The 26,406-nt window shown below is 44.0% G+C and overlaps 1 protein-coding gene across 1 annotated transcript in view; it reads right to left on the reverse strand.

Moving 5' to 3' along the window:
* Window positions 1-15,338: 15,338 nt before the first annotated feature.
* The window catches only part of Znf652 (zinc finger protein 652), a 13,505-nt gene continuing 2,437 nt past the window's right edge, over window positions 15,339-26,406 (reverse strand). The window contains exons 2-5 of the mRNA XM_028755032.1: window positions 24,597-24,744; window positions 24,142-24,257; window positions 23,560-23,704; window positions 15,339-15,882 (exon numbers count right to left, since the gene is read on the reverse strand). Of these exons, the coding sequence (XP_028610865.1) occupies window positions 15,362-15,882; window positions 23,560-23,704; window positions 24,142-24,257; window positions 24,597-24,744 (930 nt within the window). The 3' untranslated portion in view covers window positions 15,339-15,361. The remainder of the gene's footprint in view (window positions 15,883-23,559; window positions 23,705-24,141; window positions 24,258-24,596; window positions 24,745-26,406) is intronic.

Consider the following 26,406-nt stretch of genomic DNA (forward strand, 5'->3'; position numbering starts at 1 on the left):
CGTTTAAGCCCAGAACTCAGGAGGTAGAAGCAGGCAGATCTCTTGAGTTCCAGGACAGCCAGGGCTACTCAGAAAAAAATTCAAGACAGCAGGGGTTCCATGGTGGAGACTCTGTCTTGAAACAAACAAAACAAGCAAGCCAATGAACTCAATGGGGGAGTAGGAATAGGGTGGACCCTTGATCTACTATGACTGGGGCAGTTTAGGTACAGAAACGTGCACAAAGGGAACACCTCCTCAGGGTGTGGTCAGGTAGACATTTCTGCAAGCCAAACAGTATTAATGGCTGCCAGCAAACTGCCAGAAAGGGGCGGCAGGGAATCTGTTCTCACAGAGCACAGACAGGCGGCTGTATTATGGCAGGCACCAGAACCGTGAGGCGATTGGCCCAGGCTGGCCTCAGATTCACCAAGAATCACCTTGAAACCTTAATCCTCTTGCCTTCACCTTTATTAGTTTTGTAATTTAATTTTAATTTTTCTGAGTACTGAGCACACTCCTAAGCTGTGGCCCCACGTGTAGCTCTGGACACAGGGTTTTGCTAAATTGCTCAGATGAGCCTTGAACTTGCTGTCTTCCTGTTACAGGTCCCCACTCCCAGCTTTCTTTTTAAAAGAAATACGGGGGGGGGGGGATTTTTTTTCTTTAGCTCTGGAGCTTGAATTCAGGTCCTCAGGCATTCAAGACAAGCACCTTGCCCACTGAGCCATCCTGCCTCTTCCCCTACCTCTCACACAGCTTGATTTTTGTTAACAGCTCTTTCCTGCCATATTTCTTTCCTTCTTCTCACACGTTACCGTGAGTAGACAAGGTTGGCCCCAAGCTTGCTCTATAGTCAAGGGTGAACTTGAACTCCTGATTCTCTTGCCTCCACTTCCTAAGTTCTAGAACTACAGGTGTGTGCCAGCCACCATATCTGATATATGCAATGATGGGGTTTGAACCCAAGACTTTGTGCATGCATACATCCCTGGTCCTTGCAAATTATACTTTATTTATAACAAATTTTTAACAAATTAATTTATAACAAATTAGTCCTAGAACCAGGCCTGTAACCCCAGCTTCTTGGGAGGCTGAGGCAGTGTGGCTAAAGTTGACGGCTTGCATGGACTACAGAGTGAGTTCAAGGCCAACCTGGGCAACTTGTTGAGTCTCTGTCTCAAAATAAAGAACAGGAAAGGCTGGGGCTGTAAGAACGTGTGCCCAGCATGCATGTGGCTCTTGATTTTCAGTGCCACTCAAATCCAAAACAAAAAACAAAACTGCTCTCTCAGAAGTTAGTGGCTAAAAATCATCACATTACCTCAGTTTCTGTTGACAAGAGTCTGAGCTCAGTTGAGTATCTCGTTCCTGGGCTTCCGTGAGACTGTTATCACATGCCCAGCCTGAACCTCAAGCCTCTGCCCTGACTGGAGAGCCCTCTTCTAACCTTGAGTATGTGTGTCCTGGCAGGCCTCAGCCCATCTGCTTCCAAGGTCACTCCCGTGGTTGCTGGTCAGCTTTGGTTCTGTGGCATTCTCCGTAGTTCCCTAAGAGCCCTTGTGACTCAGCAGCTAGTGACTGAAGATCAAGGCTGCATCCTGAAGTGGTTTTGAGATAGTGTCTCATATAGCCCAGGCTGGTCAGATCTTACTAGATAGTCCAAGGGTGCCTTTGAATTTCTGATTTTCCTGACTCTACTTCTGAGGGCTGTGATCACAGCTAAATTTCTAGTGTTCTTTATGAGTTCACCTTGCCTGTCACCTCTGCCACAGGGCACTCACCAGGAAGAAGTCACTGAATCCAAGCCATATAGAGGAGGGCATCACTTATGGGGATGACTGCACCAGGAAGTGGGCTCACCTGCGACATTTCTGAGTTCTGTGTTATTGGGAGTTAACTGTCCCAAAACCGATCTGGCAAACACCGAGCTGAGTCTTTTACCTGCATGGCTTCACTTAATCCTCCTGCTGACCTATGGCAGTGGTTATCAGTACTACCACTTGCAGACATGGGGCCAAGCTCCAAGTGGCTAAATTGCTCGCTCATACCCATGGACTATGATCCAGCGGTTCGTAACCTTTGAGTCACATGTCAGATATCCTCCATATCAGGTGTTTACATTATGATTAATAACAGTAGCAAAATTATAGTTATGAAGTAGCAATGAACTAATCTTGTGGTGGGGAGCACAACATGAACTGTATTAAGGGGTTGCAGCGTTAGGAAGACAGAGGTACCCTGTGTTCACCTGTGAACAAACCCATGGGTTTCCGCGTCCTTTGCTGTAGGAGCACCTCCGGTGTCTTGGGAGGAATCAAGGTTGTGCAGGTTGAGTGGAGTTGGACTGATGCCAGTCAGAGGGTGGGAAACCCTGAATTTCCTGAATACAGAGTTCGGGAACAGGTCTGGGAACATGGGGCACATGCCTGAAGGGAAAAGAGAAACTTGAAATGGCTGGATGGGTGAAATTCTCCCTCCTTCCCTGAGGACAGGGCAGAAGAAGCAGGGATCTGGAAACAAATCTCAGTGCTGACAATTGCAATCAGAAGTATTACACTTCACCGGGCATGCCTACCTATCCCGGAGCTCAGGAGGCAGAGGCAGGCAAATCTCTGAGTTTGAGGCCAGCCTGGTCTACTACAGAAAACGTTCCAGGCCAGCCAGGGCTACATAGAGAAACCCTGTCTTCAAACAAACAAAAAACAAATATAAAACAAACAACAAAAAGTACTACACTTCTTGTGCAGGGGGCTGTGCAAAGGTATCAGGTCCTAGTAAAATCTGTGGACTGTTACCACATGGACATATACAACACGCTGTCCCAAATCTTACTGGCCTGAAACAGTACTTGATTTCTCAGATTCTGAAGGTGGTTCGGGTTGTTATTCTGCTTGTCTCACTGGGGCTCTAAGCATGACATTAGCTGTTGGCCAGCGGAACTGGAGCATCTGACACCTCACTCTTATCTGGAACTTGGAAAGGAAGCTGGGAACTCTGTCTATGCACTTCCAATCCTTCAGTGGTCTAGCCTGAGTTTTTTTTTTAAAGTCTAGGCTGTTCTGAAACATATGTAGCTAAGGATAACCCTGAACTTTTAACCCTCCTGCCTGTACCTCTGAAGTGCTAGGATTAGAGGTATGAGCTGCCACCATATCTGAGCATACATAGCCTGTGTACCCCCCTCATTTTTCATGTCTGTGTATGCACACGTGCATGTCTGTGGAGGCCTGAGGTTGACATCAGGAATCATGCTCCATTGGTCCTCCACTTATTCATTGAGTCAGGATCTCTAAATCAAATCCAGAGCTCATCAATATGGCTGGTCTTGCTAGCCTGCTTGCTCTGGGGATCTGCCAGCCGCTCAGCATGTCTGTGGGCGTAGGAGACCTCACCTCTGGTCTCCATGCTTGTACCGTGAGTGCTTTAACCACTCCCATTTTCCATGTCTGTGTGTCTTTACTGGAGTCATGTTCCAAGGGAACAAAACCAGAAGCTGCCAGATGGCTCTAAACACAGAGAATCTGATGGAGGGGAAAGGACACATTATAAAGGCTGTGGACACAAGGATGTTTTTGTTTTGTTTTTACTGAGACAAGGTCTCACTGTGTATCCCCGGCTCATCTGGAACTCTTTGTAGACCTGGCTGACCTAGAACCCAAAGTGATCCTCCTGCCTCTGCCTCCTGAGTGCTAGGATTGGAGGTGTGTGCCGGCATGGCCAGCACAAGGAAATTTTCTTTCTAAGTCACAATAACTTGCCTTGGGGTCTTCAAAAAGACAAGTTATGAAGGGTCTTGAAGGTAGCTAAGTGGTAGAGTACTTGCCTAGGATGTGATGCCCTAGGGTCCGACGCCCAGTACCCATTTCCCAAAAGTGGGCCTATGTTTGAATTACGAAGAAGTACTTGAAGTTAGCTACCTATGATGGTACTAGTACTGGGTCCTGGGCTCCAGTGAAAAAGGACAGCAAAGTGTCTGAGAATAAAGGGTCTCCACTGCAGGACACTGGGCTGAATTATGGCCAGTTTGGATGCAATCAGCAAGAGAAGTGGCAAAGCTTAAACATTGGAAAATCCAGTTAAAACAACCTGATTGTCTATGAAATTGAATTCAGGCTGCTATTGCAAAGGGACTGGAATAAATTGTGGACATATGCTGCTCTAGGACAGGGTTTGTACTCCAAACAGAACTCATTAGTGAGCCTCAAAATTAATTTAGGGGCTCATGATCCACATTTAAAAAAACACTAAAGCCAGGGGCTGAGGAAGATAGTTCAGTTTATAAAGGGCTTGCCTTGCAAACAGGAGTCCCAGAGTTCTGAGAACCCACATTAAACAGCCAGGCGTCGGTGGCACTTCACTGTTAATCCCAGGGCTGGGGAGGTAGAGACAGAAGGATCACTGGAGCTTGCCGGACTAGCCTAACAGGTGAGTTCAAAGTTCAGTGAGACACCATTTCTCAAGGGAGGTGGATGACATTTCTGAGGATGACACCTTAGGCAATCCTCTAATATACACACAGACACACGCCACACATAACACACACCCCACACTTATATACACTACACCTACACACCACACAGCCTGTATTATATCACGAACTCCAGGTCATCCAGAGGTACATAGTGAAATTCTCTCAAATGAATGAATAAAAGCACAGTAGATAAGACTATCTTTCTTGATTTTTTTCACTTATATAAATAAATGTTTACCTGTGTGTTAGATAGAAAATACCAGTAAATATATTTCTTACTAGAGTTGTGGTCCAAGTCTGAAAGCCACTGGTGTAATGAGTGCTGGTGGAGGCGGCTCCAGGGTGTACTAATAGGAAAATCTGTGGCTGGGCCTGGTGTCACACACCTGTAATCCTAGCACTTGGGAGTTGGAAGCAGGAAGAACAGGAGCTCAATGTCACCCTCAGATACATAGCAAGTAGTACATAGCCAGGACTACCTAAACCCATCCCCAAAACAAAAATAGCTAGGTGTGGTGGCATACCCTTTAATGCCAGTACTGAGGGGGCAGAGACAGCCTGGTCTTTATAGAGAGCTTCAAGGCAGTCATGGCTACTGTGAGACTCTGTCTCAAAATCAAAGCCAATCAAACACACAGAAAACAAAGAAAAGAAACTGTTGATATCTGTGTCGAGGCCAAGACACAAAAGGGCTGGAGAGATGACTCAGCAGTTAAGAAATCTCAGCACCCACACCAGGCAGCTCACAACCACCAGGAGCTCCAGCCTCCAGGGCATCTGACACCCTCTTTCTGGCCTTCTAGGGCACATGTGTGAGCACGTGTGTACACACACATTCATATAAACACATACATATAAAACATACACACATACATACCTACACATACACATCACACATACACACACCACATACATGCCACACACACATACCACACATACACATATTCCACACAAACACATACCACACCCACACCACACCCACATTCACACACTACATGCACACATACACTACACACACACACACACACACACACACAAACAAACCTTAAAAAAAAAAGGAGAATAAAAATGGCAGTTCTGTGATTTTTTCTGCGCTGCTCTGTTTTACGAGGTTTCAAACAGGGAAATGTGAACAATACGGTTTCCTTCCTAGACACTAGCCTCCCTAATTGGAATCCCGTAAAAGGAACAAACAGGGTGGATGTGAGCTGGAAAGGCTTGTGACAGAGCTGGCTTATCTTCCAGTTGGCACGACAGCTCTATCTCAGAGGGCAAGCTTCAGGTTACAGGGATCCACATCACCTGACACCAAATTACATAATTTTAAATATGTGTGTGTGTGTGTATAGACACATGTGTCTATACACACACACACACACATATCCATTCACATGTTCCCTCCCCCAGTGCTAAGGATGGGGCCCAGGACCTTTGTCATGCTGGGTGGACACTCTCACCCAACACCATCCCTAAATCTCTCCAGTTTTGTAGTGAAAACAGGGTCTCACAGGTTTTCCAGGCAGGCTTTGAATGTCTGATCCTCCTGCCTCAGCCTCTCAAGTGGCTGAATTATATATAGGCCATGGCTCCAGGCTTAGATGACATAAATCAGCAAATCAGCTTTTCTCCACTGGAAAGCATGTTTTGTGAGTGCGGGCTGGCTCCCTGTAGTGTCCACTGCTCACCCTCTAGGCACTAGATCAGCACCTACACATGAGATTTGACCGGCTAGGGGACTGAGCCTGGTGGGATGGGGAAAGAGCTGCCTCCCACTGACTATACTTGATAAGCTGTTTGCACCTGGGTTAACTCTTCTAGCTGGGTCCTACCCAATGCTGATCCTTTCCCCAAACACCCCTCTCAGAGAGTCTGTGGCTACTGCTCAGTTGGCCAGAGCAGTGTTACTGCAGTTCAGGGGTACCAGGGCAGCAGCACTGTAGAGATGAGATGGGGTAATTGTGGTAGGCGGCCTTGGAAGTACGTCCTGGCTCACATGGACCTGGTGGTGCAGGCCTGTGACCCAGGCTTTTCAGGAAGCTTGAGACAGGAGGACAGCAAGTTAAAGACCTGTCTGAGTTCCCGACTGAGTTCAGGGCCACCCTGGGCGACTCAGTAAGAGCCTATCTCAAAACACAAAGTAAGAAGAAGATGGAGGACTTAGCTCACTGGTACAGCTTACCTACTGTGAACAAGCCCTAGACTCAGTCACTAGAACTGGGCGGGCAGGGAGGGGGCAGGGAGTTATTCTTAAAGGACCAGGCTGGATTTGGTGCTTGGGGTCGGCATACCAACAACACTGGAGATACCAACCAATAATACAGATGTGGGTTACATGATTATATAAAATGAGCAATCATTAACCAAGGGGCCCCCAAAATGTCATCTGAGCTTAAGGAAGAAATGAAGAAAAGACACACAGAGGTATGGCTACTTTTCTTTTTTTTTTTTTTACTTTGAACATTAGCATGAAGTTGGTTACCGTACACATCCAAAGGCCCAGCATGTTGGAAAAAAAATCATTAAATGGCACACCTTGTACCAGAGTCTTAATAAGAATAAAATATACAATGCTACATTGAGTGGTTAAAAATACACAAAAAAGTAGTTTTAACAATCTATAAATTTTTATACTTAAAATCATGATTGAGTTGAAATAAAAAAAAAGTGCATTTCCATTGCTAAAAAAATAATATTGGTATAGTTAACACAGGGAAGAAAATCATCACACTGGGGATCTGACAGGATGCTAGGAAAAAAGATGACTAAGGGAAGCCAGGCATTTTGGACCAGTCCAGAGCCCACCTAGCTTCATCCATCATGCAGCCCCCTGGGCCAAGCAGCCCTCTTCCCCCTCCTTCCCATCCTAATAGACGCTGTCCTACCGACCACTCACCCCCCAAACCCAGCTGTTCTTTACAACATGACAGGCGCCTTCCCTCACAGAGTCCCAATTTGACCTTCAACACCCTCTACAGAGGTAAGGGAGAGACACTGTCCCATCCTAGATTAGACATAATCTTAAATCTTCTTGACCTTTTGCAAGCAGGACTGGAACCAAGCAGCTCCTGCCTTCTTACACTCCTCTGGACGAACATTCAACAGCAAGCTTTGTAAACCTAAGGCTAAGGATTCCTGGCAAGAAAACTGGACTTCCTTTAAGAAATGAGAAAGTGCAAGTGACCTCAGGACTGAGGGGACAACATCTGGCCACCTGCTACCCAACCTGGTCATAGCTTCCCTTCCACTTCTGCCTGGACTGGAATTACAAAAAGCCCCCACTCTGCGTCTGGCATTGCTCAGGCTCTTGCTGGGGGGAAAGGGACCAGGAAGCAATCAGTAGGAGAGGCCCTTCCACAGGCAAATGCTTCTTGACCCTACAAGGTAAATGTTCTCAGGCTGGTGTTTTCCTGAGTGGATATCCAACTGTTCCTCTGAAGACACTGCAATGGGCACAATCAAAATTCCCAGAGAGCTGAAGAGGGCCAGGAGCCCAAAGACAAGCAACCAGTGCAGAGGGCCAGGCCTGAAGGGTACCTGCTCTGGGAGACCTTCCCACCCATCCTAGTGGAAGACCTGCTCTTGGTGTCAGACAGCCAGCTGGAGCAGACAAAGTAAGAGAGCTTGTACTCACACATATGCCAGTGGTCCCCACTGCTGTCACAGATGTGATAGGGCAGGCTGGACTGACTGCAAGGTGATTTGGAGGGTGGAAACAGGGAGGAGGGTCACCTTTAGCTCTGCATTTAGTAAACAATGGAGCCTCTATGATAAGGACTAGCTTTCAGTCTCACATAACCAATATTAACAAAGGCTTGTTGGTAATGCTGCCCAGTGAGCCACACAGACCTCAGACACAGGGCTCCATCTCTGCTCCCATCACTTTGCCTGAGTAGCTGCTCAACTTAGTGATCATCAAATCCAATCAGTGAGCCAAGGGATAGCCAGCCCAGAAGAGACTTAAAAGCTAAGAAGAAAGTACTTTATCGCCCCTTATGGCCAAAACAAGTACTGCAGAGGAAACAAAAGCCAAAAACAACCCCTACCTCCCTACCCACCACATTCTGGAAGATAATTCACCTGGTTTTCTGAGGCCACATATCTAGTGATACAATTTGAGAAGTAAACACAGACATTACACTACATCGTTTATTTCTTTTCAACTTAACCCAAGTGAGTAATCATGTGTATTTTCCAATGCAGCCAGAGTCTCAGAAACTATGCAAGGGTGTGAGCAAGACCCTGTTTCTGGCTACCTGGCCCCCTACACGGTAAGGCAGATGGAAGAGGTTGTGTTCCTTCAGGGTAGCCAGAGATACAGAACCAAGCCGCTGCTTTCTTCTCAGACCCCTACAGGCAGACTCTTGACTCGCTCGACTAAAACCATCAGATTTCCTTTTGATATTACCAGAAACCCAGCTTCCATCCCCTTTTGAGCATCTCCATTTCCTATAAAAATCATTTTCAAGTAATTTGTCACATCCCTAATCTCACCAGAGAGGCTCAAATAGGATGACGGTAACCTGCAGTTAGTGACGGGAAACCTGAGGGGCAAGAACTCTCTTTGATACTTGACCAAAAGTATCCTGATCGAGACACAAAACAAGCAGCCGTCCTTCTGAAAGGGTATGCGTCTTCCCAGTGACAGATAAGAATGGTTCTTCACATCCAAATGTCTGGGACACTGGAGAGACAAGTAACCAATTTAAAAGCAGATACTTTCAGGCCCCCAGTTCTCAAGACTGACTGTCGAGTCAGCAATGGGCGACGGCAAACATGCAGAGTCCTTTGGAAATTTGCTAATGACTCCTACAGTACAGACTCTGCCTCTTCCAGACTGCACGCTACTCTCGATATAAACGGCCAGTGAAGCATCCCAATGTATTGACTTCTATATTTTCAAACCAATTCTCACAATCTGGTACTGTCCCACCAATTAACATTCTGTCTGTTCCCAGAAAAAAAGGATGAAAAATGTATCAACAGTCTGCCTTTCAAGACTCCTACCTCACGCAACCGTCAGTCTTGGACGCCTGAGTACTAATAACTGGAAGGAAAGATGCAAGAGACTGTAAGTCAGAAAGCAGAGATTTCGACTAAGGTCAAAATACTCATTAGTGTTCATTTACCTACAAAAAAGCAAGCCAATTTCCTCACTAAAGAGTTCACCCGTTCTCACTTTAGGAGGGAACATTCAACCCATTACATAGCACAGACTTTATTTTGGGATTTGAAGACCAGTCAGCTGCTAAAGTAATTTTTATCAATGAAGTGCACACACTATACACAGAGCACACATAAGCTTCCTTTTATGTCCTTCATATATTAGACATGAACCACACATTTTAGAAAAGAAAACAAACTAGGTTTACGAGGGGGACAGGTGGCTGACGAGAGGGGATGATCAAAATCAAGAAAGGACTTTTGTTGACCCCAGAGAAAACTTTTCTATTTCTATGACTAAGCTGAAGTCATGGGAAGAACCCTGTAAATGTTTATGAAAGAGAGGATGTGCACCCCAGCAGAAGTCTTCATTCCTTTAATTTGAAGGGTAGGAAGACTTCAGAGGAGAAAAGGATGGCCCAGAGACACACTGGGTGACCTTTGATTTTTAAAGGAACAGCTGGTCTGTGGTCAAAGACTAGAAGGTGAAGGACGGATGGTTCTAGTCCAGAGGTGTTGTGTTGGGGGGAATAAGATAAAAAGAAGCTACAAAGGTGACCCAGCAGTGAGTGACAAGGGGCAACAAAACACAAATGTGTTCACAATCCTCAGCCAGGTTTTAGCAAGTTTGTAGTTAAGCCCTTTGGAGGAGGGTGAATTCCAATATTCACGGAGAGCGAAGCATCAGAGGTAGGAGTCCGGCCAGGACAGAGGTTCCAGGGCATGGGCTTTCTGAAGGCACTCGAGAGCAGAGTGACTGAGACTAAAGCTGCGTACAAACAGTAGGGGATCAGACAGACAAGTACTCAGGTCTCTGTGCTAGAGTAACAGAAACAACTCCAGGAACACTGTCCCGATACACATCAACCAAGAGCCCTGAGTTAACAGGGTGGATAGAGGCCCACTTCATAACAACATGCCCTCTACTAAGGGAACAGAAAGGAGGAGTTTGTTTTCAGAATATGTAGATCTGTACAGTAGTTTTGAATTAAACATGTAAGTTTTTGAATGATATGGGATCTGGTTCTTTAAACAAATGCACTGAAGCTAGAACTTCAAAGCTGGAACAGTTGAGGATCTGACTTTCCTTGGAGTCTTGGAAAAGCTATCCTCTGTGAGGGAAAGGTCTGACTCTTTAAGTCTATAAAAAGATCTAGTGAGTACAGAGGTCTCAACTGTGAGGGTGGACACACTGACGACTTTTATGGCTTCCATACAAAGTGTAGCGAGGGTCTCTGGGCTGCTTTATCGAGGTAGTTCCGGGCTGGAAGGTCAGCATTGCTTCTCAAAAATGCTACAGATGACAGAGTCAGATTAGCTAGTGAGTTATTATTGCATGACGATGCCACTGTTTCTAATGGCTTATGATCTTTTATTCCTGAAAAAGAAAAGAAGATGGAGAGAAAGAACTCCTGGAAATTTTTCTAGCTTGGTTTAAGTAAAGAAAAAACTTAAAATCTGGTAATTCTTTGCTCAGCTTTAGAATTTTAGGAATCCCAGCTGATGTTTTTTAAGTTGATAAAATGGTTAGATCTAACGCACCCTCTCGTTCCATGGCCTGCTCCACATGCAGAACGGCATCAGAATCTCCATCATGTGGACCATCAAAGTACACAAGTGGTGTTTTTCATACAGTAGCTTAAACAGAGGGGCTCCTTTAGCTTTTAATGAAAGATTTAGTTTTTCTCTCTTTAAATACAAAAATTCACCTACCATAGTGTTTTCCTAACCACAATCTCCAAGAAGGACTAGAGTCATATATATGTATGTGCACATTCATGAGTGCAAGCACATGTCTACACGCACACACGCGTGCACACACAAACATGCCTCTGCAGTGGAGCTCTTTCTCTGCTTCATTGTCTCAAAATTTAAATCTTCCAGGGAAATAAAAATGAAACTTAACATATATCTACTAAACAATAAGAAAACTGAAAAAGATTTTCAAGAAGTTAAAAATTCAAAACTTCAAAGATTTTGCCTCTGGTTAGAAGTAGTGGGGGTGGGGTGTATGGGCTGGGGGCTAGCTCAGAAAGATGCTGTTGACAGATGAGGGTCTCAGACTTGACGGCTCTGGAAAGGTCCACGCTGAAGGATTGCTTCTGAGGGCTATTAAGACAGTACCTGGAAATGATTTTCAAATGTTTCTTTGAACCTTATTAAAGTTTTATGTGGAGACTTCCCCATTTGCTAAAAATAAGAATCAAGTCAAAATAATATACAAAAAAAGAAGCCACATGCCTTTAAATGGTTCCTCTTCTTTTCATTCAGGTCTAAAATCTAACCCAGTATGAGCCTGACTCAATTTGAGAGCAGCAGGCTTTCATTAGGCTAAAAAAGTTTGTATACAAATGATAAATCTATGAGAAGAAAACGAGATGCACAACTCAACCTTCAAAACTGTAATGCCGACACAAAACATTCTTGTGGAAGCCAGGTGGGGGGTGGGGGGGGCAGGTACCCATAAGCCGAGCTCTTGGGAAGCTGAGGTGGGGGGAGTCATGGTTTGAGGCTAACCATGGTCCATATCCCTGGGGAGTTCAGCTCCAGCTTAGGTATTTAGTGAGAGATTCTCAAAACAGGAAGAAAAAGAAAGGAAGGAAGGAAGGGAGGGAGGGAGGGAAGGTGGAAGGAAGGAAGAAAGGAAGGGAGAGAGGGAGGGAGGGAGAGATGGAAGGAGGGAAGGAGGGAAGAAGGAAGGAAGGGAGAGAGAGAGAGAAAAAAGAAAGAGAGAAAGAACAAGAACCCCAACAACAACAAAATTCTTGGATGGGCTGGTCGTTGGAAGTAACTCTCCTTTAGACTCAGCACTTAGGCTGTGAATTCAAGGCTAGCCTGGTCTACATAAGTAAGTAAGTAATCCTTGCAACAACAAAAGCCTTTGAAGATAGTACAAACTGTCGTCATGAGAAAGCCTTGATTTAAAGTCTGTATTCTAAAACATGGTGATGTGTTTATGAGACAGCAGTACAGACGGGCCTACAACTCTTCCACAGTCTTCTTTCTTAGACAGGCAAAAGAACGGAACAGGTTCTGCAGAACTCGTGGGGCACCTCAGCATATGTGGCGAGCACAGCACACACTGAGGCTTTTACCTTAGAAGCTAGCAGACCCCAAGCACACTGTCAGCCCTGAGTGTGAGTCTTCAGCACGTTAAAGCTGACGCGCCTGCACGGTTAAGGCATGATCCTGTGGTTTCTGACTCAGAAGCATTTGTTATAGATCTCATTATGCATATGCCCATTATTTGTACATGACACTTGAGAGTCATCTGTTAGAGCTGGCTTCTCAAGTCAGGGAAGATATACTTATCCAGAGAAAAAAAACAAGTTGGCATTTCTACACTGCCCCACATTTCAGTAAGAAGGACAGAGTGTGGTAGGGACAAGTCACTGTTTGAATTCTTTCTTTCTGCTTCTGTTAAGGATGGTGATGCTTACTGACTTGCTATTGGGTTTCCTATGTGGAGGACAGTTTCTTATGGCTATAGTCATTTGAATAAAGAAGTCAGAACTGACTACCTGAATTTTTCAATGATAATTCATAGTATAACCATAGAACGGTTTTAATTCAACAGCCTCAAGTCTAGAATTCAGAACCTCTGCCTCATATTGTAAAGTCATTTAGTATAAAATAAGGTATAACCAATTAACTTAGCTACAATTTATACCTTTTTGATAAAAATATTTTAATATTATAGGCTTAACCATGAAATATTGATATATCTAGATGAAAGTGTGGATTTGCAGACTTCTCACAGGATGCAAAGGAGGCTGTGGAGGTAAATGGGGGAAGGGTGACTTCTAAGTCACGACATTCAAAAAAGGAATCTGCTTCCTTGTTTGCCTTGGGTATGTGAGGGCTCCAAGAATGTATGCAAATATTAAAAATACCATTCATTATAATTCATAGCTAGAAACTGTAGGGAAAGTGTGTCCTGAGATACTTTCCTGACTCGGCACACAATTTTTCCTATGTTTACAGAAGACAAGGACAAAACTCGAGTAAATATAGAAATAGTAAACCAAAAAAACTAATTTAGAGTGTGATACTTAAAAGCAGGACCCTAACCCCAGTCCAGAGTCCGTGTGTCCCCACTGCAGAGTTAAGTAGCCAGAAAAAAAGTGCGTGACGCATATCTGCACATTTAATATCAAAGATAAATAAATAACAGCTAAGGTTCTGATTTAAGAGCCTGAGGGTAGAGAGATGAGGAGAGGAGGAAGGCAGTGGCCATTCTTGGAACTCAGCTTCTGAGAAGAGCATAGAACATGTAGCTGTACCGTGTACACGGCAGCTGACTGAAAACACCATGTTAGCCCCTCTCTCTGGCCTTCCATATAATCCACTCCAGGTGACCACGCTCTGTGGAAGTGCCCTAAATCTTGACCGAGTAAGCTGCCACTCCTCACCTAACATGCTGCGGTCTCCCTCCTCTGCCGAGGCAGGCAGCAGTATCGAGGGTTTCCTCTCACTACAGTTTAAGTGGCAGATACTTGTCAGCTGTGGACATCCACATTTTAGAGACTGCAGACGTTTTAAAACACAAAAGCCAGCTTGTCCTCTCACCCACATTTCTCAGTCACTATCAGCAATTATGTTTATGATTTCAGTTCGCCATATTAGCTTCTTCTAACAACTCTTGGAAAACACAGGAACCTCAAGTAAGAGATTCCAATTTGTCTTCCCCTAACAGCTGAGCACAACAAGGTTCCTAAGAAAAGCGAGAAACAGATGTGATCCAAGGTACAGCCTCTGGCCTCTGCCAGTCCTCCTGAGGGTATTCACTCACAAACGCCATTCACATTTGCAAACCCGGCTAACTCTGGGTGACCCCATTCCCTCGCACCACCCCAGTGAATCCATAGTGTAGCTCAAAGGGACACCAATGATGGGTGTATCAGTGAGCCCAATGGACTGAATGCCCAGCTGAGACTTTCGATTCACTGAGGGCTAACTTTGTACTGAACCTTGCTTTTGTAGGTCTGGTGACCTGCTCAGATACATCCAGTCTCAGAAGCACCTTTGAGTTGTACAGATGTAAGAATACATTTGAAATAGAAGTTATTATATGCATCTTTAAGAATCACATTTTGATGATTATAAAAATTTATCTATTTTACAACATGGGTTTAGCTACACTGAAAAAATTACACAGCTTATTGAAATACATCTCATTTTAGAAACAGACTACTAAAGTCTATACAAAAACTCTAAAATAATTTCTGTAGTAAAATAAAGAGTGTGTTAAAAGAGCTACACAAAGAAGAAAATTCCCATCTTCTCTATAATGCTTGATAGTGTGTGAACCGCGGCCAGCCCGACTCTGCAGCCAGCACCAAAAGCTGGAAAGAATTCATTACAATACACAGTGATGCAGTTAATGCTCCGGGTAAATCTCACAGCCTTCCCGATTAGTATAAAGGAAACCAGGCCCGTCTCCTCTTTGAGGAGAAGACCGGGATATAAAAGCAAGCATACCTCATCCGCTGATATGAAATTATAAAATCCCACAGTCACAGTATCTGAAATTTATAAAAGTCATCAGAAAATGCAAGCAAATTGGGCTTTAGTTCGGTGGTTCCCCTGGTTTCAAGGGCAGTCTTCTTCCTCACTCCCTCAGGTCAGTCTGACGGCTCACCAGGACAATGGTGAAGGCCCTGAAGGAGGCCATGGAGACAGGAAGACCCCAGAGAAGTACAGCTGCACCCCTTCTGCCAACTCACCATGGGAGGACACTGGCTGGTGCTAATGATGCTGGGCCTGGGCTGCGCTGTTCTTCTCTGCCAGGTGCCTGAGGAAGGTGTCCTCACTCTGGCTTCTGTGGTTTAGGGGCTCGCTCTTGAAGAGGGCTGGAGGTGGGGGCAGGTGAGGCACAGGAGGAATGGGGAGGTGGTGCGGGTGGTGTGAATGTGTGTGAATGTGCAGGTGCGAGAACGGGTGCGGGACAGGTCTTGAGGGAAGCGCGCCACCCACAGGGTTCATACTGACTGCAGGGGCTGGGCTGGTGGGAGTGTTGGCCACGGCTGGAGCGGGAGCAGCTGGAGCTGAGGCCAGTGGGATCTGGACAGCTGGTGGCACATTCACTGGGCTGGTCACTCGGAAGCACTTCTCCTTGTGGGCCTTTAGCATGTTGGAAAAGCGGAACCGCTGACCACACACATCACAGGGGTAGGGCTTCTCGCCTGTGTGAGTTCTGCGGTGCCTCTTCATGTTGGGTCGACTGGTGAAGCTTTTGCCACAGATTTCACAGATAAAAGGTTTCTCTCCTAGATGAGCACAGATAAACAGGGTTAGTGTTCCGGGTATAAAGACGGGCCCCTGCCAATCATGATCTCCCTGCAGCATTTTGTCTCCCAAACTGACACTTTACATGTCGCAGCAGGCACAAATACAACTTATAAGCTACCATTCTGGTAGGAAAAGAGGAGGGAAATTAGTGGATGTTGCAGGTGTGGCATGCCCTGTGGCTGTGGCCTATGGATACCTTGTCTGAAATTTAACCACTTCACATGCCAATTCACTGTGACTTCAGCTACCACCCCATTCCCTTGCAACAAGCTAACACACTCAAGACTGTGTATTAAGACTTATTCAGGGAACCTGGCTCTATTCCAATCACTACATCTGGTAGCTTTCCATTCTCACCACACTATCCCTATTGTCTGAGGGATAATGTCTTGCCCAAGGTGACCTGTTAAGCACAAAGTTAGGGACACGGAAGTCCAGCTCCCAGAATCTGCTCTGCCCACAGAATCTACAGCACTTCCTGCCCTATTCCTGCATGCATCAAAGAATCCATTTTCTTACATTGTTTTCCTGTAACTCCCATAACCAGGAGCAAATACTTCTTTACCCACACCACAGTTCAATCTCTCTCTTAGTCTGGAAGAAAGCTGGATCTCTTTCCTATTCTAGAAGAAAGTGGATCTTCTATTGCCTTCTTCCACAGAATCCAGACCCCTACCCTACCCATCCACCTATACAATTCCTAAGAGAGAGAACTCAAGAGTCAGTTGGGGCCAGCTACCCTTTGCTGAAGGACCTTTCCTCCCTATGACTGACACATCTTTCTGGTTGACTTCTGAGCCTATCTTGTCTCCTTTTTAATCCATTTCTTCCTATCTTTTCTTTGTATTTTTTTATATTTTTCCATTTTATTTTATTTTACTTTCTTTTATTTTGAGACAAGGTTTCATTATGAATCTTAGGCTTGGAACTCAAGATCTCTTACCTCAGCTTCCACAATGTTGGGATTACAGGTATAAACCACAAGCACCTGACTCCTCTAATCATCTCCCCCACCCCTTTAGAGACAGAGTCTTGTGCACCCCAGAATCACACCTTAAATGTCCTATGTACCAAAGGATAACCTAGAACTTCTAATTCTCATGCCTCCGCCTCCCAAGTGCTGGTATTATAGGCTTGTGTCGCTATGTTCAGTTTTCCTTTAATTATCTTAAACACCTCAAATATGGCCAGTGAGAAGTGGGTGAAGGCACTTGCTGCCTGCCTAGCCTGAGCACCTGGGTTCCCTGACCACAAATGCTCCACGGTACACGTTCATCCCCACCCCCAAATAAATATTTGCACTCAACAGTCAAACAAACAAACAAACCCTCAATCTGTCTGAGAGAACTGCCACTGGAAACAACTGTATATAGTATAGAAATGTAACTATCAACATTCAATCTGTGTAAAGACGTCTATAATCTATTAGTAAAGTAAAACAAGCACATTATGGAAGTATGTGCGTAGCATTAGCCACTCTGATGTAAGATATACACAGGAAATAGATGGAAAGAGATACACTGTATTGCTAAGATTACTTCTAGGCAACAGAATTCCACATGGCTTTCTTTCTTGACAGCATCTCACAATGTAGGTAACAGAACTACAGATGGTTCATTTGTGTTCTCTCTCTTCCCCTCCCTCTCCCCCTCTCCCCCTCCCCTCCCCTTCTCTCTCTCCCCCCACCCCCACCTCTCTCCAGCATCTCACAATGTAGCCCTGGCTGGCCTACAACTTCCTCTGTAGACCAAGTTGGCCTGAAATTCACAGAGATCCACCTGCCTCTGAGTTCCAAGTGCTGGGATTAAAGGTGTACACCACCACACTCAGCCTTATTTTTTATTATTAGTTCTTATGTGTGTAAGGGTTTTGCCTGTATGTATAATCCACATTCATGCCTGGTATCCATGGAGGCCAGAAGATGGTACCAGATCCTCTGCACTGTAGTTACAAAAGGTTGTGACTAAACCCAAAATATGGGTGCTGGGAACTGAACCCAGGCTTTCTGCAAGTGTTTCAAGTGCTCTTAGCACTGAGCTCCAGGTCTCATCCTTATTTTTAATACTTGTCTGTACTTCTGTTTTTGCTGAAATAAACATGACTTCCTTATTCAATAAAATGCTTAATTGTTTTCAGATAGGCTGGCCTGGTAATCAGTATGCAATCTACACTGGCCTCAAACTCACCACAAAGCCTCCTGAGTTCTGGAAAGCAAGATTGTTTCCTAGTAAAATATTTAAAAGCACAGGTGTTTGCTAACTTCTTAAGCCCTGAACTCCTGTCCTTTCTATCGAAGTCAGTGTCTTCACTTGCAGCAGCCACAGGGAAGCAGCCTAAGACCCCAGTCTCTGACCCACTAGTCCAGCGAGGGCAACTGCTTCTCTACCCAACTAACTGACCTTGTACACACTTCACTCACAAGCAGCAGATACTGAATGTTCACTCAACAGAACATGCTCACCTCTCAAGACCTCTTTGATCATGTCCATTCACAATCTCCTGGGCTATGTGACTCGCCATAGGGCGCCCCAAAGGAAGTAAGGACGATTACAAATCTAATGATTCAAGCAAAAGTCTTACTGAATTTAATAATCTTTTACTTACTTCTTAATAATTTCTTCCCCATGCCTTCACTTGACATAAACCCATCACCCTACCCACCTCCGACTCACTATTTATTTGGCCCCACTGCCTAACTGTGCTTAATGGTTAATGTTAAGGTTACTCTGAAATTTAGGATAAAATAAAATGTAACATTTGAAGTCAGCCACTGTATCTTGCTCTGCTTTAAAGACAGTTGGGAAACATGAGCTGGAAGATACAAGAACAGCTAAAGTTACACGATAACCAGAAAAGCACGTGCATTAGCTCATCTAGAGACCTGTCCACCAGACAGAGCTGACCCAGCTCTAAAAAGCAGTACTATAAAGCTTAGAGAAGGGCACCGTAAATGAAAAGAATCTACGGGCAAGACAGAAGAGGACAGGGCTCGGGTGGTTATCTTTGGCACTGTGCACAGGGAAGAGCAGTCCGTCCTGCACACCTAAGCACTCCTGACATGCAGCAGGAGTATCTTTGGGCAGCATCATAGGTCCACCCGTCCATCTCATGGAAGCCTTTTTGAGCTTTAAATCCTTCCTCAAACTGCTTCTTGGATATTTCCACTTGCATGTCCCAGAGATCTCAAAACTAACAAAAGAAAGTTAAATTCATTATCCTACCTAGCAAACTACTCCACTCTCTATTTTCTACCTGAATACTATTCTTCTAAAGGTCCTGAAACTAACCCTTAATTCATCTAACTGGTTTTACCATCTGTGTTCTTGATCCCCTCACTATCCACACTGGAGCCAAAGCAAACTCTCAAAACACTTGGGGCACATACAACATAAAGCCACTCACTACTCACTGTTCTTTAAGTCCAAAGGTTTCACACTCGGTCTAAAAGATTCCTTCTGCTAGTCTCTGTACACGACGCTCTCCAGCACCATGTCTTCTACTTCTTGCCTCTTTACACATCCATGACACTTACCTCAGTGACGCCGCTCAGCTACACCTCCACTCAGCCTGAGTATAAGCATGGTAGACCTAAGGGCTATCTCCATCTTGCTTACCACATTAGCTTCATTTAGAGTTGGCTTTTGGTTTTTCTGAGACAGGGTCTCTCTATGCAACTCTAGCTGTTCTAGAACTCACTATGTGGACCAGGCTGCCCTCAAGCCAATATCTGCCTGACTCTGCATCCTAAATTTGGAGGATTAAAGCTGTGTACCACCATGCCTAGCCTTAGTAGGCTCTTATATATTTTTAATATTTATTTATTTATATGTACATGAATGATCTATCTTCACACACACCCAGAAGAGTTAATTTATTTAGTGTGACTATACTGTCAAAGTACACTGTCGTTCCCTTCAGACACACCAGAAGAGGGCATTGCATCCCATTACAGATGGTTGTGAGCCACCATGTGGTTGCTGGAAATTGAACTCAGAACCTTTAGAAGAGCAGTCAGTGCTCGTAACCTCTGAGCCATCTCTCCAGCCTTCTTATAAATATTTATAAATATATTTTAAAATCTTCTTGTTTCTTCCCACATTTTAATGCTTCTGAAACTGTCATTTACCTTATAATCAATGGCCATTGAATTAATGTACATTGTTTAATTTACAACATTTTCTTAGCAGCATATAAATTGATTTTACAACTGATGGCTACCTAGATTGAATGAAGTATGGTGATCACCACTTGAGTTGTTACATTACCTTCCTTTGCTAATTCTCTATCCCTGGCAATCTTCTCATAATTCAGCTTCTAATATAGAATAGGCATCCTATATTTAGGCAAACAATGCTGACCAAAAGGTATGAATAGTTCCAGTCTGGGGTGGAGATGCACCTCTGTGGTAGAAAACTTGACTAGCACATGCCAAGACCCTAAGTTCAGTCCCTAGGACAGGAATAAATAAACAAACCTGAGCTGAGAGATGGCTCAGTGGTTAAGAGCACTGACTGCTCTTCCAAAGGACCTGGAACTCACATGGTGCCTCAAAACCATCTATAACTCCAGTCCCAGGAGACCCAACACCCTCTTCTGGCTTCTTCACCAGGCAAGCATATGATGCAGGCAGGCAAAACATTCATACACATTAAATAATAACAACAATAATAATACTAAGCCTTCCAAACTACTTGCCATTCATAAATAATAAACAAGCAATTTACTATCATCAGGATCATGTAGCACACATAAGAACCTCTGACCCTGAGCTGCTGAGCACAGTGAACAAATTTGAGACTCAGACCCTGTGATGATGCTGGCCACGCTTATGATGGCCTATATAACCTGTTTTATTACTTGCTACATTAAATTTACAACAGAATCACCAAGTGTCCAGAGTAAGGCTGCCTGGAGCAAATTATTTTCTCTTTTAGCCTCAGCTTCCTCATGAGAAAAATAAAGATAACAACCCCTACAGAGGCCAGGGTTTAGAGCAGCACTCAGAACACAGTGCTCAGTGTGTGGTACCCTCTCTGTCACTGTATTATCACTGCTGTTATTCTGTGGACCATGGACTTCTACAGGGCAGAAACCAGGTCTTCATTCATCTTTTGTCCTTATGCATGTGGTAAAAGGACAATCAGCAAATATTCTGTTTTGAACTTACCCTGTGCTCAGACTATACTAGGAACCCTGCCTGATGGTGGCCAGCTTCCCTAGGTAAGGTCTGCCTTACTTCTCTTTAACTGCAAAGAGACAACTCAATCAATGCCAGTTTCTACAACAGGCATGATCCCCACCCAATCAGACTGCTGCTATAACTGTCACTTCATCCAGCCTTTCTCTCTTCTCCTCTCTAAAGCTCTCTTATCGTCTCCTCTCACAGATACTACTACAGTCATTCATATTTAATACCATGGAACTAGAGGCCAACTAAGGTTGTACAATTCTACTAATAAGGTTTGTTCAAATCTACCAGCCAGTTAGTTGCTTTCCCAGTTTTTTGTTTTGTTTTTGTTTTTATTTGGTTTTGTTTTGAGACTCTGTGTAGTCCTAGCTGTCTTGGAACTTCCTCTGTAGACCAGACTAGACTTGAACTCAGAGATCTGCCTGCCTCTGCCTCCCAAGTGCAGGGATTAAAGCATGTGTATCACCATTGTAGGTTAAAAATCATGTTGTGGGGGAGGGGCCCAGTAGTTAAGAGCACTTGTTGCTCTTCCAGATAGCTGGGTTTGATTCCCAGTACCACATGGTGGCTCACAACCACTTGGAACTCCAGTTCCAGAGGATTCAATATCCTCTTTTGACCTCCAAAAGCACCAAACATGCACATGGTACACATACAAATATGCAAGCAAAACAGTTAAACACATAAACTTACTTAATCTAAAATTAAATACATAAAAGACGATTACAACAGACTACAAAGAGCCAAATGTACCATATACATGAACACATGAACATTTTAGGCATAGTGCTTGCCTATAACAATATTAAGAACTGAAAGTTGTGTTTTGCTTGTGATGCTGGCAATGGAATCTGCACTTGATAAGCAATGCTGTACTGCTGGGCTACACTCTTAGAATTTTTTTATATAGAGATTAAATCTTGGCTGGAGAGATACCTTGGTGGCTAAGAAGCCTTAGTTCTTGCTGAGAACCCAGGTTCAGTTAACAGACATCAAATGGCAGTTTACAAATATGCTTAATTCCAGTTCCAGGTGATCTGGTGCCCTCTTCTAGCCTCCAAGAGCATCAGGCATGCACACAGTGCACATATATACATGCAGGCAAAAACACTCATACACATAAAATAAAAATAATAAATCTTTAAAAAAAATAAAATAGGTTAAATCAACCAAAATGTTATTATTTGATTAAATGTCATTGCTCTCTCCATGATGAGATTTTATTCAGTTCCTAATTTTCATAGCAGGCTATATAGAGCAGGCTAGCCTTGAACTCACAGAGATCTACCTGTCTTTGCCTCTCAAGTGCTAGGATTAAAGTCATGTGCCGCCATTTCTGGCCTTTTCTCTACCTCTGGAGTTAAAGCTGGGTTAAAGGCATTAAAGCCTTCTTGATATATTTTAACCAGAAAAGTATGTGTTACTCTGATAATGGGTAAGAGAAAAATCTAAGTGAATTAATTGTATTCTTTTGGAAGAAACATTCCTTGCCTATTGGCCAAAGAATATTGATCATAAAATTTTACATAATAACTAGAATAAACACAAACTAAAATTTTTGGAGCCACAGATACAGTCCAGTTGGTAGAGTACCAAGGTCAGCTGTGGATAGTACCAGTGTTTGTAAAAGGAGCTGTTATATTCTAGCCAGTTCTCCAAAGGCTGGATAGTTAAATGTTTATAAGACCCCTTATCAATGCTATGGAGCATACATACATACATACATACATACATACATACATAGAGAGAGAGAGAGAAAGAGAGAGAGAGAGAGAGAGAGAGAAGAGAGAGTTAAAATTTATTTAACTCCATTTAATGGCTGTCTTCCTGAGAGGTAGTGAATTTTGGAAATCAAATCCAATCAACTCTGAGAATATCAAGAAGGCTTTAATGCCTTTAACCCAGCTTTAACTCCAGAGGTAGAGAAAAGGACAGCCTGGTCTACAAAGATACCATGTCTCAGAAAATAAGACAAAACAAAACAAACAAATTTACAGTTGGGCATGGTAGCATACATTTGTAATCCTAGCACATGGGAGCAGAAGGCAGGAGGATTACTATGAGTTCCAGAGCAGCTTGTGATACAATAATAGTCTATCTCAAAAAAACAAAATAAAAAAAACACAAAAGGCATTCACATAAATAATTCTTTTAAAAATAGTTATAAAAGAGAAAATTTTGGTATTACATTTATTTATATATCTCAGGCTTACTTAAAGCAAGATTACAATTGCAAATGTGTGCCAGTCATAGTGGTATACACTTTGGACTTCAGCACCTGGGAGACTAAGAGAGGAGGATTGCTGTGAGTCTGAGGCCATCCTGGGCTACATAGCAAGACTTCATCTCAAGATAAAACAAAACAAAACTGGAACATAATGCAAATTTATGGTTGGATTTAAAGACAGACCAGCAGAGGGCTACCAACAAGCACTGGGGGCTACGTCCACCTTCACCAAGAACTTACCAGTGTGCGTCTTCATGTGCTCATCAAAGTACTGCTTCATGTTGAAGTCCTTGCCACACCACTGGCACATGAACTGCTTGTGCCCAATGTGGATGCTCATGTGGGAGCGGAGCTGGTACTTGTACTGGAACCTCTCATCGCAGTTCTGCAGTGGACACAGAGGACAGTGATGGCTGCCAAGCTCAGAAACATCACTCTAGTCCACCCTCAGAAGCTTATAGGTTTCTTCTCTTCCTCAAAACACAGCCTGCTTATGGCGGCAGTTTGTATTCACTATGTTCCTGCAGCTGAGTTATGAATACAAGGGAGAATTTCTCATGTAATTATTCTGGCTCATACTCAACTGTTCTGAATCACTGAGAAAGATCAGCTACTGCAAATCACTCAAGTTACCCCTAAGAGACTCAACCGGGTCCTGATGGGACATCTCTCTTCTCAGCAGTGAGAGACCACCAGACACTGGGCATGCCGGGAGCTCCAGTGTGGCACAGCTTTGGGCTCTGCACCCGCACTCCATCTCCCTGCTTTGTCATCCACACAACCCTAGCTGTGGACTGGGCCTGGGTGTAGCCCGTCCCTTACCTCACACCTGAAGGGTTTCTCTCCAGAATGCTGCAAGGAGTGCACCTTGAGTGACATACTGCGCTTGAAAGACTTTCCACAGGTCTCACATGTAAATGGCATGTCTTTTGTGTGTGCTGTAATACAGAATGCATTTAAACTCAACACAATTCCACCAAAACCCTCAGACTGGTCAAGACAGATGCCATAAGGTGAGGAAACTATGCTGTCTTAATTTCGACCTCTCACTTTTGACAGTAATGCTTCAAAGAGAGAACAAACAGCACTAATGGAAAAGATGTCTAGGTAGGGAAGACTACACTGTCCAACCTGGTCCTGCTTACTAAAGACAAGCTACATGCAGTCTCAACAAGCTAAAACCGACTACGGCATGCTGGCTCTATATATCCTGCCCAGTGTGGAGCACAGAGGACTCCAGGAGTCCACAGGTGGAGAACATAGGGGTGGAGACTCACCAACCATGTGTTTCCGTACATGAGCCATGGTATAGAACTTCTTCTCGCAAATCTCACAGGCAAATTTTTTTTCTGCATATCCATGGACAATCTTGATATGTTCATGAAGGGACCAGAGTTTCTTGAAGGATTTGTTACAGGAAACACACTGAGCAGGATAAACAGAAAGCATTTTTATTTATTGAGGCTTCAGGAGGCCACCCTACCTCCTGGCAGATGAAATGGATCTACTTTAGATTCGTTGCACAAGGCCAGAATCCTGACAAAAACGATTCTTGCAGGGAGTCCATCTTCCAACACTAACATCTGTATGTTCTATTTTCCAAGACCCACCTTTTAGATACCTTGGGAGCAAGTAAACAGTAGCAAAATCTAAGGCAAGAAGTAAGAAGTTTACTAGCACCACAGAACTAATTGCTATTACCACTCCCATGTCCCACTGATGAAAAGAACATCCAACATTCACTTTGGTGTTTATGTATTCTGTTGTTGTTGCTTGTTTTGAGATAGGGTGTCTTATTATAGAACCACCCTCAAATCATGAGTCACCAAGGCCAACCTCAAATCATGATCCTGCTCTAATCTCAGGTTCGGGGAACATAAGTACATACCGGCATACCTGCTAGAACCTTCAGGCATGCTATGGCATAGACCAGCAAGCACAGCTGCCTCCTACCCAGGCTACCATGCAGTTAAGATGTATTTACCAGAGAAAATATAAATAAATTTGCAATTAGCACAACCAAAGACAAGATATATAAGCGTTATAGATCTGAAGGGTATAAAAATGTTCTCATGTCTTAGAAAACACATTTTGAAGAATTCTGTAACAAATGCTCAAGATTTACTAACTTTCCCTAAATTTAATTTAGTCTGTTGCCATTTCCCTCTGACAGAAGCTAATGAAACCTCTTAAACCACTGACCACACCCCCACTCACCCACCCCCAATTCCAGACTTCCTTACGTCACAATGCCTAGTTCTCCAAATCATGGCTCATTAGCAGTCTGGACTATTAGGCATAAAGTATAACTAAATCAACCAAACAACACCAGAAAATTCTTGGTAATTTCCAGGCTCTGAGGAATGAACAGTAAGAGAACTCAGTCACTTCAGCCCTTGAGTGCCATTGCAGAAGACAAGAATCAAGAGCTAAGAGACAAGCCCCTGGCTGGACACTGCCCTGAAAAAGGTCAGATGACCCTTGTAAGACACCATTTCTGCATGGATTAATTTTCTCTTATCATAATATCAGGATTATCAGGAGCTGTATGAAGACGCACAGCACAAGATTCTTTAGGGATAGAAAGGTTTTATGTTTTTAAAAAATATTTCTTTATGTACTTGAGTGTTCTGCTTGCTGTATGTATGTATACTGCATATGTGCCTGGTGCCCAAGGAGGGCAGAAGAGGGTGTTAGATCCCTGGATCAGGGTTCTGAGCTGCCACGTGGGTGCTGGGCACCAAGCTCAGGTTCCCTGAAAGAGCAGCCAGTGCTGAGCTGCACTGTGGAGCAGCAGTGTTCAGCCATCTCTCCAGCCTAGGAATCTGCAAGGTTTTCATTCAGCAGAACCCACACAACATTAAATACAAGTATGAACATACTATGATTAGGAGAAGCACAGAAGCGTACAAAAAAGACCTGTTGGTTTCTGTTACTTAAGCAAATTCAAGTTAAAAAAGAAGAAGGAGAAGAAAGAGGAGGAGGAGGAGAAGGAGGAGGAGGAGGAAAAGAGGAGGAGGAGGAAAAGAGGAGGAGGAAGAGGAGGAGGAAGAGGAGGAGGAAGAGGAGAAGGAGAAGGAGGAGGAG

The sequence above is a fragment of the Grammomys surdaster genome, unplaced genomic scaffold (assembly GCF_004785775.1).
Source record: "Grammomys surdaster isolate TR1022 unplaced genomic scaffold, NIH_TR_1.0 126048, whole genome shotgun sequence".
NCBI lineage: Eukaryota > Metazoa > Chordata > Mammalia > Rodentia > Muridae > Grammomys > Grammomys surdaster.